General features: G+C 42.4%; 1 protein-coding gene across 13 annotated transcripts in view; it reads left to right on the forward strand.

Annotated features, from left to right (window-relative positions):
- The window catches only part of THSD7B (thrombospondin type 1 domain containing 7B), a 336,463-nt gene that overhangs the window by 223,695 nt on the left and 98,331 nt on the right, over positions 1–14,437 (forward strand). For all 13 annotated transcript variants that reach the window (XR_012777041.1, XR_012777040.1, XM_075511516.1 and 10 more), the window contains 2 exons: positions 6,708–6,902; positions 12,268–12,531. Coding sequence is in view for 11 of the 13 variants with exons in the window: in XM_075511516.1 (XP_075367631.1) it covers positions 6,708–6,902; positions 12,268–12,531 (459 nt within the window). In the remaining 2 variants the exon portion in view is untranslated. The remainder of the gene's footprint in view (positions 1–6,707; positions 6,903–12,267; positions 12,532–14,437) is intronic.

Genomic DNA, 14,437 nt, shown 5'->3' on the forward strand with positions numbered 1-14,437 from the left:
GAAGGCTGCAGGGAGAAACCAACCCAAAGAACAGCTAAAACATGGACCTTTAAGTTGAGAAGATTCTTCACAGTTTTGCGTGCTTTTTTTTTCCCTTCCCTTCTAATTCTGTCCCAAATTTCTGCCCTTTCCCCTGTTGCAGTTTCTTCTCCATGCTAATGCTCTGTACCCAACTTTTCTACCCAATTCCTCCCTGACCCCTTTTCATGCAAATCATTTCAGTTGCTTTCCTTTATCTTTTCAATTGATATTTACCATCTTTATTGCTTCCCAACCTCATCTCAGGCTCCTCTTGTTTGTTTATAGAGCACGTTGGTTGGGGTCTGTGTTTATTCAGCGCTCTGTTTGCTTGGTGGCATTTCGTAGCCCTTTAGCACTACTGTCAATATCATTAATAATTAGAAAATGGGAAACTGGTGATCTCGGAGCCAGTTTCTCTGCTGCATAACTAGTTGTTCCAGCTCTTCCTCAGTTATTTTTACTAGATTTGTGTTGGTGATGTCCTTCCTGGCATCATTTGTTCTTTTCCTCGGACTTATCTTATGGTTTGCTTCTGTAAGCCCAAACTTTGGATGCACTTCACTTCATTACAGGGAGTGCTGCTGGATCCAAGGGGGGCACAGTGGGGAGCTTAAGCATATGCTTTTGTCCTTACAGAATCAGGGCCTTAGACTTAACCTGAGTCTCAGCAAAGCCTTCTCTTATGTGTTCTATTATGTCTGCTTCTGGTCTCCGTCTGTAATTAGGGGTTGTGTTAACATACCAAGAATAACAAATGTTCCACCTGGGATTTTGGAGAAACTGGTTATAAGTATGAAGGAGTATCAATATACAAAATACATGAGGTCATCATGAGTTATGAGACTGTGCTTATAATCAGCAAGTCTGGATCCTTAAAATTATTTTCTTCTTTTTTCCTAACGTATTATCTCTGAACTCCATTTTCACTTATCATTAGTGATACGTGTAAGAAATATATGTTACCATGTTACATTGAGGGGTAATGAGAATAATTACGCAACACAAAATGAGAATTTTTCTGAACAATGAGAAGGTAAACAGCTACATTACAATAATTCTTTTGACTTTACATGCTGGCTTTGATTTTTCACACATTCTTAGAACTTGAAGCCAGAGAAGATTATTACATCATTGCGTCTACACTTCCTGGGCGTTAGACCTCCTGTCTAACCTCATAGGGGTTAGACCTCCTGTCTAGCCTCATAGGTCAACCTGTTGTTCCTGTACTAAGTCCAGCCATTTGATTTACTCTACTGCATAGCTTTAGTTTTAGTGTTTGGCCTGAGTATGCCTTCCTGGAATTATCAGCCAGTGTTTTCAGATGTTCTAATGACATTTAATTCCAGAGTTTTGAAACCACTAATTTAGGTTTCCCAAATTGAAGTGCCATGGTACAGCATAATTTCACTGGTTGGTAGCTGATTCTCACTCTTCAGCTTTTTACCTTTTGGAAGCTGTTGAAATGCATTTTTAAAGAAGAATTGATTATAACTTTGGTAAATGAATATGATTACCAAGACTGTCTGTAATTGGATTTTTACTTAAGAGGAACTGTATTTATGTTATCTTTCCTTATTGAATGCAATGCTATGCCTATAGTATTTCTTTCTCAATACCCTCCTTTTGTTAGGACCATCTGTAGTGCTGTTAAGTCAGGTGTGTGCCTTCTGAGAGCACCCGAGTTCCCCCAGTCTGAGGCTGACACGCTGCTTTGGTGGTGATGTAACATCGTCTAAGGATGCATTCAGCGCCTCTGCAATTTAACAGCGTACAGACGTTTGATTTCACCATATAAAAGTTTATAGAAGTGTCTGCTATTTACTTTTAATTTAAGATAAATGTAGTTAAAGAATATAGCTTCCATATGCTTCCGTGTGCCATATGCTGAGATGATGGCATACAGACATACTCTTGTGGGTGTGAATATAAAACAAGAAGACAGACTGTCGTACTGAATATCCCGTTAGCAGTCCTTGTTCAGTATCCAAGCAGGACCCTGTACCAGCGGAAAGGGAAATTTCCTCCCCAAACCATACATTTAACACTTGACTTATGCCTTGGAGAAAAGCGGTTGCATCCGCAGCTATTTTCATTGCTCATATTAATCACTAACTTTTGTTGACACCTTAATGGGTGTATCCACACCGTCTGTTAAACAACCCCAGCCCTGCCCTGCCAAAAGATATTTTCTTTTAGCATTTCAAACCTGGTTACCTTTCAGTTTAATTCATGATCTTGTTTTTGTCATTACGAGAGAAGGTGTACTTTTTTTTTTTTTTTTTGTGCCAGCCATTGTTTTATATCAGCAGAACTGCATTAAATTGTCATCCTGGAGCTTGGCCCCAAGTGTTTATTTCCAGTTTGGTGGCGTTTACTGGTGGTAATAAGAAAGAATAGCGGGAGTTCAAAAGGAAATCCTGCATTTCCCCTCTTCGTGGGAATCGATATTATAATTTGAAACCCTTTATCTGGCAGTGTCCTGTTATTAGCTATTTTTATTCATATGTTTGTGTCCATTTCAAATGCTGCAGAGATGGTAGAAATCACACATTATGCCTAGGAGGGATTTATTGTTATTATGTGATGATTTTTTTTTTTTTTTTTCCCTCAGTGCATAGGGCTGCAAATGGACTGCATTTGCCCTCCGGTGGTATCCCACTTAAGAAAAAAAATGAGATGTTGACATAGCAGAAATGGCTTTGCGGTATGAGTTTATTTAAAACCATTGTGACAGAACTGAGGATTACGGGGAAATATTTTTTATGCAACGTAAACCACACATGAGCCAAACCAATCAGTAGTTTGAAACCACTGAGGACAGATAATTTTACTAACTTTCCTGAAGGTCCACTGAAAACAAATTTGTCTCATTCTGTTTCCAGAAGTGCCTGTATTTGAAAATCTTTTTCTCTTAAAAGTTAAAGCTAACTTAACTGGGAAATAAGTTTGCAGCAGGCAGAAATGAGGTGACTAGGTCCCGAACGAACCACTGGAGTGGATCTGGCAGCTCTTCTGCTTCCTGTCTGGCCCTTCTCAATCCATTAAAATGCCCTAATGGGCTTTTGTTTTATTATTTAATTTCTTTTAGCAGTTCGTGCTGCTCACCTCAAGCATAGCTGCAAGCATGTAGCAGAAATCCTGCCATTTCTTATGACTGACATGCTGTAAAGATCAGGCCCATTAAGCTCCGGCTTCTGAAGATAATTCAGTTCAAACTGAAGAAGTCATGCATTGGCATCGTCTTTGAAGACGTCTGCAGACTCTCGAGTGGAAATGAATTGCCTCCTAATATGACTGAAATGCACCGTACTGCTTAGGCCAGTCCGAGGAGGCGTGGGGTTTTGGTGTGTAAGGGCACCAGATGTTCGTGGCTGGCATTTTATTTTGTGCGTGTAAAATAAGAAGTGCCTGCTCTCCCAGCAAAGGGACGCAGCTGCCAGCTGGGTCACCAAAGAGGTGCTCAACTGGGCCCACCAGCCTACTAATAACACCGTTGGCATTGATAAGTGCAAAAGTCCAGGAGAATGGGAAGCAAGCGGAATGTTTGCTCTTTAGGTAGTATTTTAGGCATCAAAAAAAGCTTTTTGGATTCCTTGCTCTTTGGCCGCTGCCTTCTCTCCTTGCTGACACTGAGGCTTTGTTGCTCTGTCAGGAGTGACTGGATTGAGTTACAGGATCTGCACTTACAAAATTTCCTGAAGTAGACAAGAGAAGCAGTTCTGTATTTTCAACCAGCTGCCTGTCCCCAATCACCCCACGGGAGATCCTCCTCCTCTCCTCCTTTAGGTCTTATGTCTCTTACTAGACTATCCATTATATTTTCTTCTTTTCAACTCCTTCTTGTCTCCGCGCTTATACATGTATAATCCACTATATTATTTGTTGGTTTAATTTAACTTTCCTCTGCCCATGTTTACGATTGCCGCTAATTTCTTTAAGCTCCATGATCTCTGTCAAATATTTGCCCTGATCTCATATGTCCTTATATATCCATCACTTTTAGCATCTAAATAGGCTCATCGAACTCAGTGAATTATTTGTATGCTTAAAATTAAGGACATTTGTGCAGGAGATCAGGCCATTAGATAATAACTCATTGCAGCATGGAGCGTCTAGTTTAACATCGATATTTAGAAGTTCCATCACATGTGTTGCCATTAATAAATGTCAGGAATGAATTGTGGTCTTCTGTCAGATAGTAGTGAACGTTGCAACATGATGGTTTATTATGCAATTGCAAATATTGCTTCATGGGGCTGGCAGCGTAGGATATTGTTCACTTCCCCGCAGACGCTAGCGGTTGTAGCGATGCTGAGATGGTTTGCATACACTTGGCCATACTTCACGTGGACACGTTTGTGTTGCCGAATCTTTGGTGTCCTTGCTGAAGGTAATGAGGCTACAGAGACCTTGGGCATCAGAGTCTATTACTTGTTTAACCTTCCTGAAGAGGGCAATTACCCCACTTTCCTGTACAGAGCGGTGACCTCTGTCCTCGCGCTCTCGTAATTGAGAAGGGGAATGTCTCCGAGTTTCTGACTGCCGGAGTTGAGAGATAGGAAGGGTCACAAGGATTGAAAGTGAAAGGCAAGGATCAGCAATTTAGAGGTACTTATTAATATGCTGATTTACTGTCACTTGAGTCTAAAGAGACTTTTAACAATTGCTTGCCTTTTGCGCGCTCTTCAAAATGCTGATTTTTTCCTTAGAAATCTAATTACATTTTAATAAGATTTTTTTTTTTTATTTCAAGGTGGTTGCCAACCCATCCCTTGCTCCCATACAGTACTGTAGTTAAAAACCAAAAATCATGTGTATTCATTGCAAAGTTACACTCCAGTAAATCCTTTAACTGTAAGAAAACAGAGTTATTTTTCCCTTTTTCTTCATGCACTCCTAGTTACATTAAGTGCTAGCAACAAGGAAAAATATGTGCAGCCTCAAAAACCTGAATTATTTAGGAATCTCCATAAAATAATATCACCGTTGTTAATGTTAAATAATAAAATCTGGATTAAATAATTTTATCTTCTGTGGCTTTGTGGTACAATGTGTGGACTTGCCTGAAATCATTGAGCCTGACATGACTAAACTCTTGGGGCCAAATTCAATTCCTAACTCTGTCCCTTACTTTATTACTTTAATCAAGTCACGACCTATCTTCGCTTTGGTTAACCTACAATGTAGGATATAAATAGCCTATAATCTTGGAGATTTTGTGAGAATTAATTATTATTAATGAAATGAAAGACTCCGTGATGTGCAGGCTATTTTTATTTATTATAATTACTTATTATTAATTCACTGAAACTTTAGCAAGTTTTATTATAGGTTTCCTGTGCCTCAGATTTATACGTTAATACTTTTGTCCTCCATCATGGCTATACAGTGCCATTATCCACCCTGAAAAATTAATCATTACAGTCCAAAAAAGGACAGGGCTGTTGAAGGAAAAGGCATTGACCTAAAAGAAAACTGGGGGGAAAGCAGTGCACCTAAGTCCTGGGCTGTGCTCTTGCAAACCCCGTTCGACTCGTGCCCGGCCCCAAAGGCATCTGTGTCCAAATTCAGAGACCTCAGCCCCAGCCCGGCTCTGTGCCTGTTGTTTCCTACTGCCACGGCCCAGTCTTAGAGACCTGGTAAAGCTTTGGGCAGGGGACCAGGGAAATGCATCACGTTTGAACGTGGGCTGCAGCCTTGATAGTGCTTGGAGGTGAAGGCGAAGCTCGGTACGTGTGCAGGGGCTCTGCCTCTGCCCCCGCGCGAAGGCACTTCAGGTCGGACGGAGCTCGGCAGAGCGACGCTCGCCTCAGCTGAGACCTACAGAGCAGTTGGGTTTTGTGGGTTTTTTTCTGTTAATGGATCCATTCAGTAGCGCTCTTATAGCGAGCTATTGTGCACCGTAAAAGCAGGCTTCTAGTAAAGTGCAGTAGCTGCAGCCCCTTTCTGTCATGGCTGCAGGCTGAACGCTCGTGCCCTTCCTCCTAAACATCTCCATTTATGCAAGAGATGCAAAGGTTCAGATAGCCGGAGAGCGGGAGAGCACGAGGGGTAGCACAACGTGTAGGGAACTCCGTTTGGGGGGGCAGACCTGGTGCTTACACCTTGCTGCGAGAAGCATTTAGCTGTGGCATCTGCTGCTCAGGCAGAGCAGAGGTCACCACTCTGTATGGGAAAGCTGCTCAGACAGTTGTTCCCTTCATCTGAAATATGGAAAAGATGGCACTTTTGGAGAAGGAAGCTTTCTTTTATTTATTTTTTTTTTTCCCCCCGCTTTGAAGCAGTTTCAGTTCCATGGGTAGTGTGTGCATCGCAGCTTGGGAATCCTGGCCTCGACCAAATACGCTTTATGGCACATAGCCGCAGTATTGTATCTTTCTCGTTTGGTTGTACGAGGTATCATTGGTTAAACTGTTGCCCCAACCCTTAAAATGACTGCCTCCTTGAGAATATTAAATTTATATCATCATCTAGATAGCACACTGCTCAAATAGGAATGTGTCTTTATGGTTTTGTGGAGCTTCCACCACATCTTTGAGTGACGCATGAATAATCACCTAAAAATAAATCAGCTTTATCCTATTAACCCAGGAGAGCGAATCTCACATAGAACACAAGTACCAACTGCATAGAGTATAATACAATATATATAAGAATATAAAGATTTATGTACCTTTACTTTTCAGCTGTTACGTGCCTGTCGGAGCACAACGACTCTGCCGATGTCGGTGACTGCATGCGATGGGCAGGAGCTATGCCAGCTCTTGTACAGGAGTGTCTCGTTCCCTGCAAAGATGACTGCACATTTACCCCCTGGTCTAAATTTACGGCATGCTCGTTTGATTGTGAATCAACTAGAAGTAGGAGACGATCACTGACAGGTATAATCTTTCATAATATTTACCTGATGGTGATGCTTGTGAATAGTGCTTCTGAGACGTTGGTGGACTGATGTTGGGGTTTAGGGAAAATGCAGACAGAATAGTGATTGTCCTTAATTGATTTTTGACCTGATACTGATCATTGCCTGCTTTATGCACATGCCTTTCAGTATGAGAATAGTGCAGAAAAACTCGGTGGTGGAAAGCCATTTTTAGACATAAACCAAATAAAAGAGTGACTATGCATTGTGCAAGTTTATCTGACCTATTGATCTGGGAAGCATGCAGCAAATATGTAGACAAGAATAAAAATCAGTGTGATTTTCTGTTTGAGACTGTTGAAATCTGCATGAAGTTTAAAGCTGGGAGTTTTGTGCTCAGCAGAATCCAATAGTTCAACAGGGCAAATTAATACCATGAATAAAGAAAAAACAATATCGTTAAAACAGTTTTGTTTGATCTTTTATATATATTCATTAAACACTCTAGTTCAAACCATTTCATGGAACAGTCTCCCATACTTGCTGTTGTGATTTGTTATTATGTTATTTGAATGCTGACCAAACCAAAAAGCTTTAAAACCCTGTAACATTAATAGTGGAGCTGCTTTTTTGTTAGGGGTTGTCATCCTCCCCCCACATACATAGCTAAATCAAATCAAAATGAATTATACTGTTTTTAGAAGGTTTACAAGAAATTTACTGTTATTGTTATCCTAAACACTCACATCTTTTCATATTTGTGTGTTGTGTTTGAGAGCTATGGTATAGCTGGCTTGAGTTTGCTCCGTTAATAGAGGTGAAACCTCAAAGACTTCTACTGTGGAGTAAAATACTAACATTGCTGTAAAAATGTCTGCTATGATAATGCCTGGGAACTGGATGGCAGCAAAGTATGGTGGCTACCACTGCTCCTTTCTTCTCGGCTCACTTGTCCCTGGCTGCATGGCTATCTTGTTATTCAGTTTGTTACTGTTGGAATGATCCAAGTTTTTAGTAACTAACAATTACAGTATACAGACATAACGGCTTCAAGCTGCCATTCATCAGTGTGGCTCATTAAAGGATAAAGATTTCTCTGTTACATTAAAATAATTATTATACAATGCTCTATTGTTTCTGCCAAAGAGTATATCCTAAAATGTTCTCTATGTCAATGCCTGTATGTTTATAGTAGTAGAAATCCTCTATCCCTATCAGAATAATAGGTGCCTGATCTTATAGAAAATATGTAAGAATTAAGTGAACTTCCAGGTAGTTTTAAATCCGAATTTGCTTTATGAACATCTGTGACAGTTACCAAACAGTGTGGTCCTACCTATCCCCTTTCTTACTCCATTCTACGTCAGACATAGATCCATTCAAGTAAGTGGACCAAAAATGGTTCCTGATATTCAGGTTTTGATGGCTTGTCTCCCCACCCGCACTGCGTTTGTGACCAAACACCATCTGGCTCTGCCATGAGCCCTTGCTGGGTTCCCTTCCTCCTGCCGGGAAGGAGCTCCTGGTCTCAGCCCGCTCCCAGCAAAGGAGTCCTGAAAAGCAAGTGGTGAACATGGTGGCAAGCGGGTGGCTGTCCTGTCCCACTCGGTGGGTTGCAAGATCACAGAATCACAGAATCGTATAGGTTGGAAAAGACCTTTAAGATCATCGAGTCCAACCGTTAACCTAACACTACCAAGACCACCGCTACACCATGTCCCTCAGCACCTCATCCAAACGTCTTTCAAATACCTCCAGGGATGGCGACTCAACCACTTCTCTGGGCAGCCTATTGCAATGCTTGATAACCCTTTCAGTGAACTAAAATTTCCTAATATCCAGTCTAAACCTCTCCTGATGCAACTTGAGGCCATTTCCTCTTATCCTATCACTTGTTACCTGGGAGAAGAGACCGACCCCCACCTCTCTACAACCTCCTTTCAGGTAGTTGAAGAGAGCGATAAGGTCTCCCCTCAGCCTCCTTTTCTCCAGGCTAAACAACCCCAGTTCCCTCAGCCGCTCCTCACGAGACTTCTGCTCCAGACCCTTCACCAGCTTCGTTGCCCTTCTCTGGACACGTGAGATGGGTGAATCTTTTCGATTCCCCGACTGTTTGTGTACTGACAAAAGCCGATCTCTGCTCGGCACAGCTGCATGGTCGGTAGAGTCACGGCAATGACTCAGAGGAACAGTCTGGCCAGCAACTTTATTAACTGGCGAATTCAACAAACGGACAAACTTAACGAACTGGCGAGCTCAGCAAACGAACAGAGGCGACTTGGCAATGGAGCTATTTTCCAGGCAACCTGTCACAATTTATCCCAAACTTGCATATATTGGAAGAGTAGAGGAAGAGAGAAATGATAAAAGGAAAGGAGAAGAGAGGAGGAAAGAGAAGAAGAAGTATCACCACCCTTGGATCCCACGGTGACGATGACAGACGTGGCAATCCTCCGGTGACGGGCACGCACACGGTTCCCTGGAGAGCGTGTCTAAAAGCTAATCCCCACCTCCAGGGACGTCCCTTCAGGATTTACATGGTTCTTGTTCTAGAAAGTTCTCAATCTTCTGCTCAGGCGCTGGGGGAAGGGGGTGGTCGCAAGGCCCTTCCTCAGATCAGCTCTGTGTGATCTCTGGCCATACATGGTAAGGTCCGTCGGAACCCGGAACCGTGCATCCTCCGACGCGCTCTCCACGTCCTCCACGTCCTGCTCCCGCTCTCCCCCGTCCCGTGCTCGCCGACCTGCCGTCGCCATGCAAATAGCGCCTCAAATCGCCACAACGTTCACGACATGAACTCTTTCAGTCTCCCACAGTGGCCCAGGTGGTGCCGGGGAGGGGACAGCACACCACCGTAGAGGGCAGCGAGGGAGGACCAAGTCAGACATCGGTTTTGGTTTTACCACGGTTCAAAAGGAGAAGTCCATGAGGTTAATGCTGACCTGTCTTTGCACAAAACTTCATGCAAATTGGAGCTGGCCAAAAGTCCTGAAGGAGTCTCATCCATGGGAAGTCAGTCCAAAGATTTAAGGAAAGTGCAGTTTGGGGAGTACTTCACACTGTTAAGACTCCTTTGTCTTGGTTTCACCCTTCTGGAAGCGTGCGTGAATTGTACCTCCTTGCTTAGCACAGTGTATGTCTATGCTCAAGTGAATTCTTCAGCTTCATTATAAGAGTTCATTAACAATGTCATTTAGTGGGAATCTGCTAATTGTTTGCTAAGTATTTGCTTGCCTCCCACTCAGTTTTTAATAGTATTACTCATTTTACTTTGTAAGTAATCATAGACTCTACATGTAAAATTAGTCATTACTTAAGAAGTGAAAGATTTATTACAGAACATATCAAAATTCAAAGTCGTTATAATCAAAACACAGTTTTTAGGTAAGTCTTCAGGTAATACAGTCAGTTAATTCACTCTACTATGGATACAATACATTTTCTGTAGAAAGGTATATTTTTAATGTTTCATATAATTTTTATGTATAGCATATACTACCTGATAATGTATATATTTGTTAGTGTTCAGAAATTTAATTTAAAAAAGAGAATACTATTTAATTGAAGGTTTTATGTCCTTGAAAATTTTTGCAGTAGTATTTTTAATAGTAATTTCTAAAGCAGTCTGTGAAGATCATAAAAGTATCACCATCGCTACTTCTAAAACGACTTCTTTGTGAAGAATATGGGATGAATGTCACTTTTGCCCTCAAAATAGGGCTTTCACAGCAACTTCATTAGAGGGAAGATTCCTACAAAACAGATGGCAGGGCAAGTTGGAAAAAAAGTGGTGTATCAGTGTGAGATTATTAGCATCCTTACCTGTGTCCGCTGTGCTTCACGTAATAATGGCAAAACATGGCCAAGTCCCAAATTCCCATGTTTACGAATACAATGCAGAACATACAGCTGTACGTATATACTGAGCTTGTGGCTTCTGGCAGCTTGTCAAACATAAAATGCTGGAGATGCCACTAGAGAGCTCCCGATCTATTTAAAGCCTTTTAAAAGACTTGCCTTGAAGTATATGGAGTTGTACCTCTTATACCTTACCTGAAGTTGCTCATAAATATATATGTATAAACGTACACACACACACGCACAAATATAAACATGCTGGCACTATTTGATTTCTTTGTGCGTTATCCCCTTGTGCTGGCAAATTTTACATTCCCCAGACCTCTGGAAATACAATTTTGAAAGAGCTGGGGCTTGAAGGACAGTGACATTAAGGGTCTGCAATCGGTGCCCTTCTCTTTGGAGGTACGTGTTTGTATGCAAACAGGTATCGATGACAGCCAGCTTGTGCTCCTGCTGACATGTGCTGAAATGGTTCCAGACTAGAAAGAGGGTTGTTGGGTTATATAACTTAATTTTTGTTTTTAGTATCTTACTTGTGTGCAATACCAAAGAGAAGACATTTCTTTGGGGATCAAAGCTTTAAAAACTTTTTGCAGAAGTATTTTTAGCGTGTCCAAGATCCCCAAGGAACATTTTGAGGATGGGATACAGATGCGGCTTGTTAGTGAAGATGAATTCTCCCCTTCTGTGCCGATGCCAAATGCAAAGACATTCCTGAGCTCAGCCAGCATAAAGATTGCTCCACGTCGGCAACCCACGCCAAGAAAAGCATTGATTTTATCTTTAGAGGTTGTATACAGACCTTTGTTCCCTTGAGCAGTTGTAGGGATGCAGGGAGCATGAATTCTCTTCTTTACATTACCTCTTCTTGTACCGGGGACCTCTTCTCGTGCCTAGAAGTCCTCCGGGAACAGGGCACGGAGAGTGCAGTTGCAGAGAGCTGTACCATAGCTTTATTTGAATGCTGCTGCTTCAGCTATAACCATTGAAATGCTTTCCAGCCCTAATAATTTACTGAGGATTATCTTTTCCGTTTTCTTCAAAGCACGGCTTGTGTGCAGAGTGCATCTTTAACTAATTTGTAAAGTAGCCCCAAGGAAGAAGTTGTGGCTAAGGTAGAGTCCTCTGGAAGTTGTCCTGGCAACCATTGATTGTGAGCAAATAGAGACAAAACAATCAATTTGTTTTCATCAGATAATTAGAGAAAAATGATATTATATAAAATTACAAAGCATTTTGTGGGCAGACAGTTCCTAGGGGAAGACTTTGCATTTTGCTCCTTGCCCTACCCATCAAAACAGTATTTCCAAGTTCTCTGGTTGCCCCTGGAGATAAATACGTTGTCCTTGCACTCCAGAGCACTGGCAGCAGCTAATAGATGCTTCGGAAACATTCCTGGATATTAACATTCAGATTGTCTTGGTTCTAATGTGTCGAATTCATGCAAGTATAAATAATATGACGTGTTGTTATCAAAAGTAGCAGATGTTAAGCTAACGAACAGACTTCTGTGGTTGGAACAGGGCGAAGCAGAAAGCGAGACAAATGCCAGAATACAGAAGTTTATCCTCAAGTTGAAACAGAGCTGTGCCCCTGCGAGGTGTTTACCTCCCAGCCCCACGGAAATTGGTCCGACTGCATTATCGGAGGAGGTACATCTGAGCCGCGGTTGGGAACGCGATCCCACGGGGACACCAAGGAGTGTGGCGAGGGCGTACGCCTGCGAGCTATTGCCTGTTATGATACGACCGGCAGACTCGTGGAACCATCTCGCTGTAGCAGTTCGGGTAAGGAGATCTAAAAAAGCGCACAAGAGGTGTAAATAGCCCTGATGCTGAGCACGGTTACCCACTCAGCGGTTCATCTGGGAGCCTGTCGTAGGTGTGTACCTGGTTACTTGCTGGATTGAACAGCTTTCACAAGGTTGCCGTTGAGTGTTGAACACCAATCTAATATCTTCTTATCGCTCTTAATACTGAGGTTTTCCTCAGTATAAAGGTCTGCTGGCATTTCTGCGATGGAAAGGAAGTAGAAGAGGGCTAAAGTTGGCTATGCTGTCAGAATGCCAGGTGGATTTCTTTTATTTGTATTAAAATCCTATAAAAGTATAAGCTTAGGAGAAGAAGCAACTATATTTCTATCAGCATTTTGTTTTAAGATATTTCCTACTTCAGCTTTTACTTGCTTATAAATTTTTATTCTTTTTCACTAAATTTGGAGGTTCGTACAGTTGTTTTCAATGAAGGCATCAGAAATTTTCTTGAGACAATCACATTTAATTACAAAAGCCCTGTGATGTCACCTGCTGTCGCTCACGCCAAGTACACATGACTTCAGCAGCCAGTGGTCTCATCCTTGCAATTTTGTGCCAGTCTCCAGCTCAAATGGATACACGTATATTCCAGGGTCACTGCTTGCTGGGGCTCTGGGCTGTAGTTCTGTCCACTTATGTTTCACATATAATTAAGTAGCCTATATCAAACAGAAATAGGGCAGAATTAGAAGTAGAGCAAGCAGGAAATGTCATTCCATCTGGATATTTTTCTCCCAGTTTCCATGGCTTGCAGCTCATAGCAATCATTACGCTATATCAATTTACGGATAAAAGCCCTTATTTTAGGGGCAAATTCTGTACCCATGCCACCCCCAAACCACTAATGCTCTCTGACTTACAGTCAAAAAGCTTAGGACACCACACAATGTGAGGTAGTAGGTTGGAAGACTTCTTGTGAGCTATATGATGGGGAGGGAGAAATGTCTCGGGAGGAGATTAAGTAATGCACTGGGAACCATTAGTGTTCCAGAGTATATAAGGGAGCAGAGAAAGAAGTGGGGCTGCTCTGTGGAGGGTCTTCAGGATGAGGATCAGCAGCCTGAGCCGCATGTAATAAAAGGGAAAAAAACCACACCCTAATGAAGTGATTGAGTCCTGGAGTGAATTCCTCTCGCAGCTGTTGATGGCTGTTCCAGCTGGCTGCACGGATTCATAAAGCAGCTTTCTGTGGTTTGTGTTTCAACAATGTGCTGTCGTACCAATTGATTATGCCTCTGTGGCCCATGAAGGAGGAATGCTATACCTTTCCCCCACAACATTACCTTTTCTTCTGCAAAAAGGGAGCTGTTGGGCTTTGAAAGGTGGGTTTGCCTGTGCCGTGACTTGCTCTTTTGAGAAACTCAGGGTTTTTATCACTGTTGAAAAGAGGAGGTTGTCTATGCGTGGGGCTTGAAGCCTGTTTTCCGTCAGTGATATTTATGTGGCATTTTTAATGGTCTGGCTTCTCTTAGGGAGGTAGTAGGGAGTGGTAGCTCAAGGGGATTATTGTTGGCTTTCTTGTCTTCAGCTTTTTATGTGAGCAGAAATGATTGCAACGCGACCCTGGCACAGGCTGCACGTCAGAGGCTGCAGGGGTGGTCAGTGCGGTACAGCAGCGCCCTGTCCTCCTGCAGTCTATTCACAGAGGGCTCTGAAGACCCTTAGGTGTGGAAGAGGGATGTAAAGGAGGGGCGAGATATTTCCACCTCCTGGATACCCCTAAGAGTTCCCCTAAGGGCGAACTATTCATCTCCAGCCAGACCCCTGTTTAATATCCAGGATGTATGAGCTCCTAATTGCTACCCAGTGTTGGACACCTTCTGTTCCCTGCAAGGCGAGCAGGGAAGCAGTGTTGCTTCGGTCTCCAGAGGACATGGATG

This window comes from Mycteria americana, chromosome 9 (assembly GCF_035582795.1).
Source record: "Mycteria americana isolate JAX WOST 10 ecotype Jacksonville Zoo and Gardens chromosome 9, USCA_MyAme_1.0, whole genome shotgun sequence".
NCBI lineage: Eukaryota > Metazoa > Chordata > Aves > Ciconiiformes > Ciconiidae > Mycteria > Mycteria americana.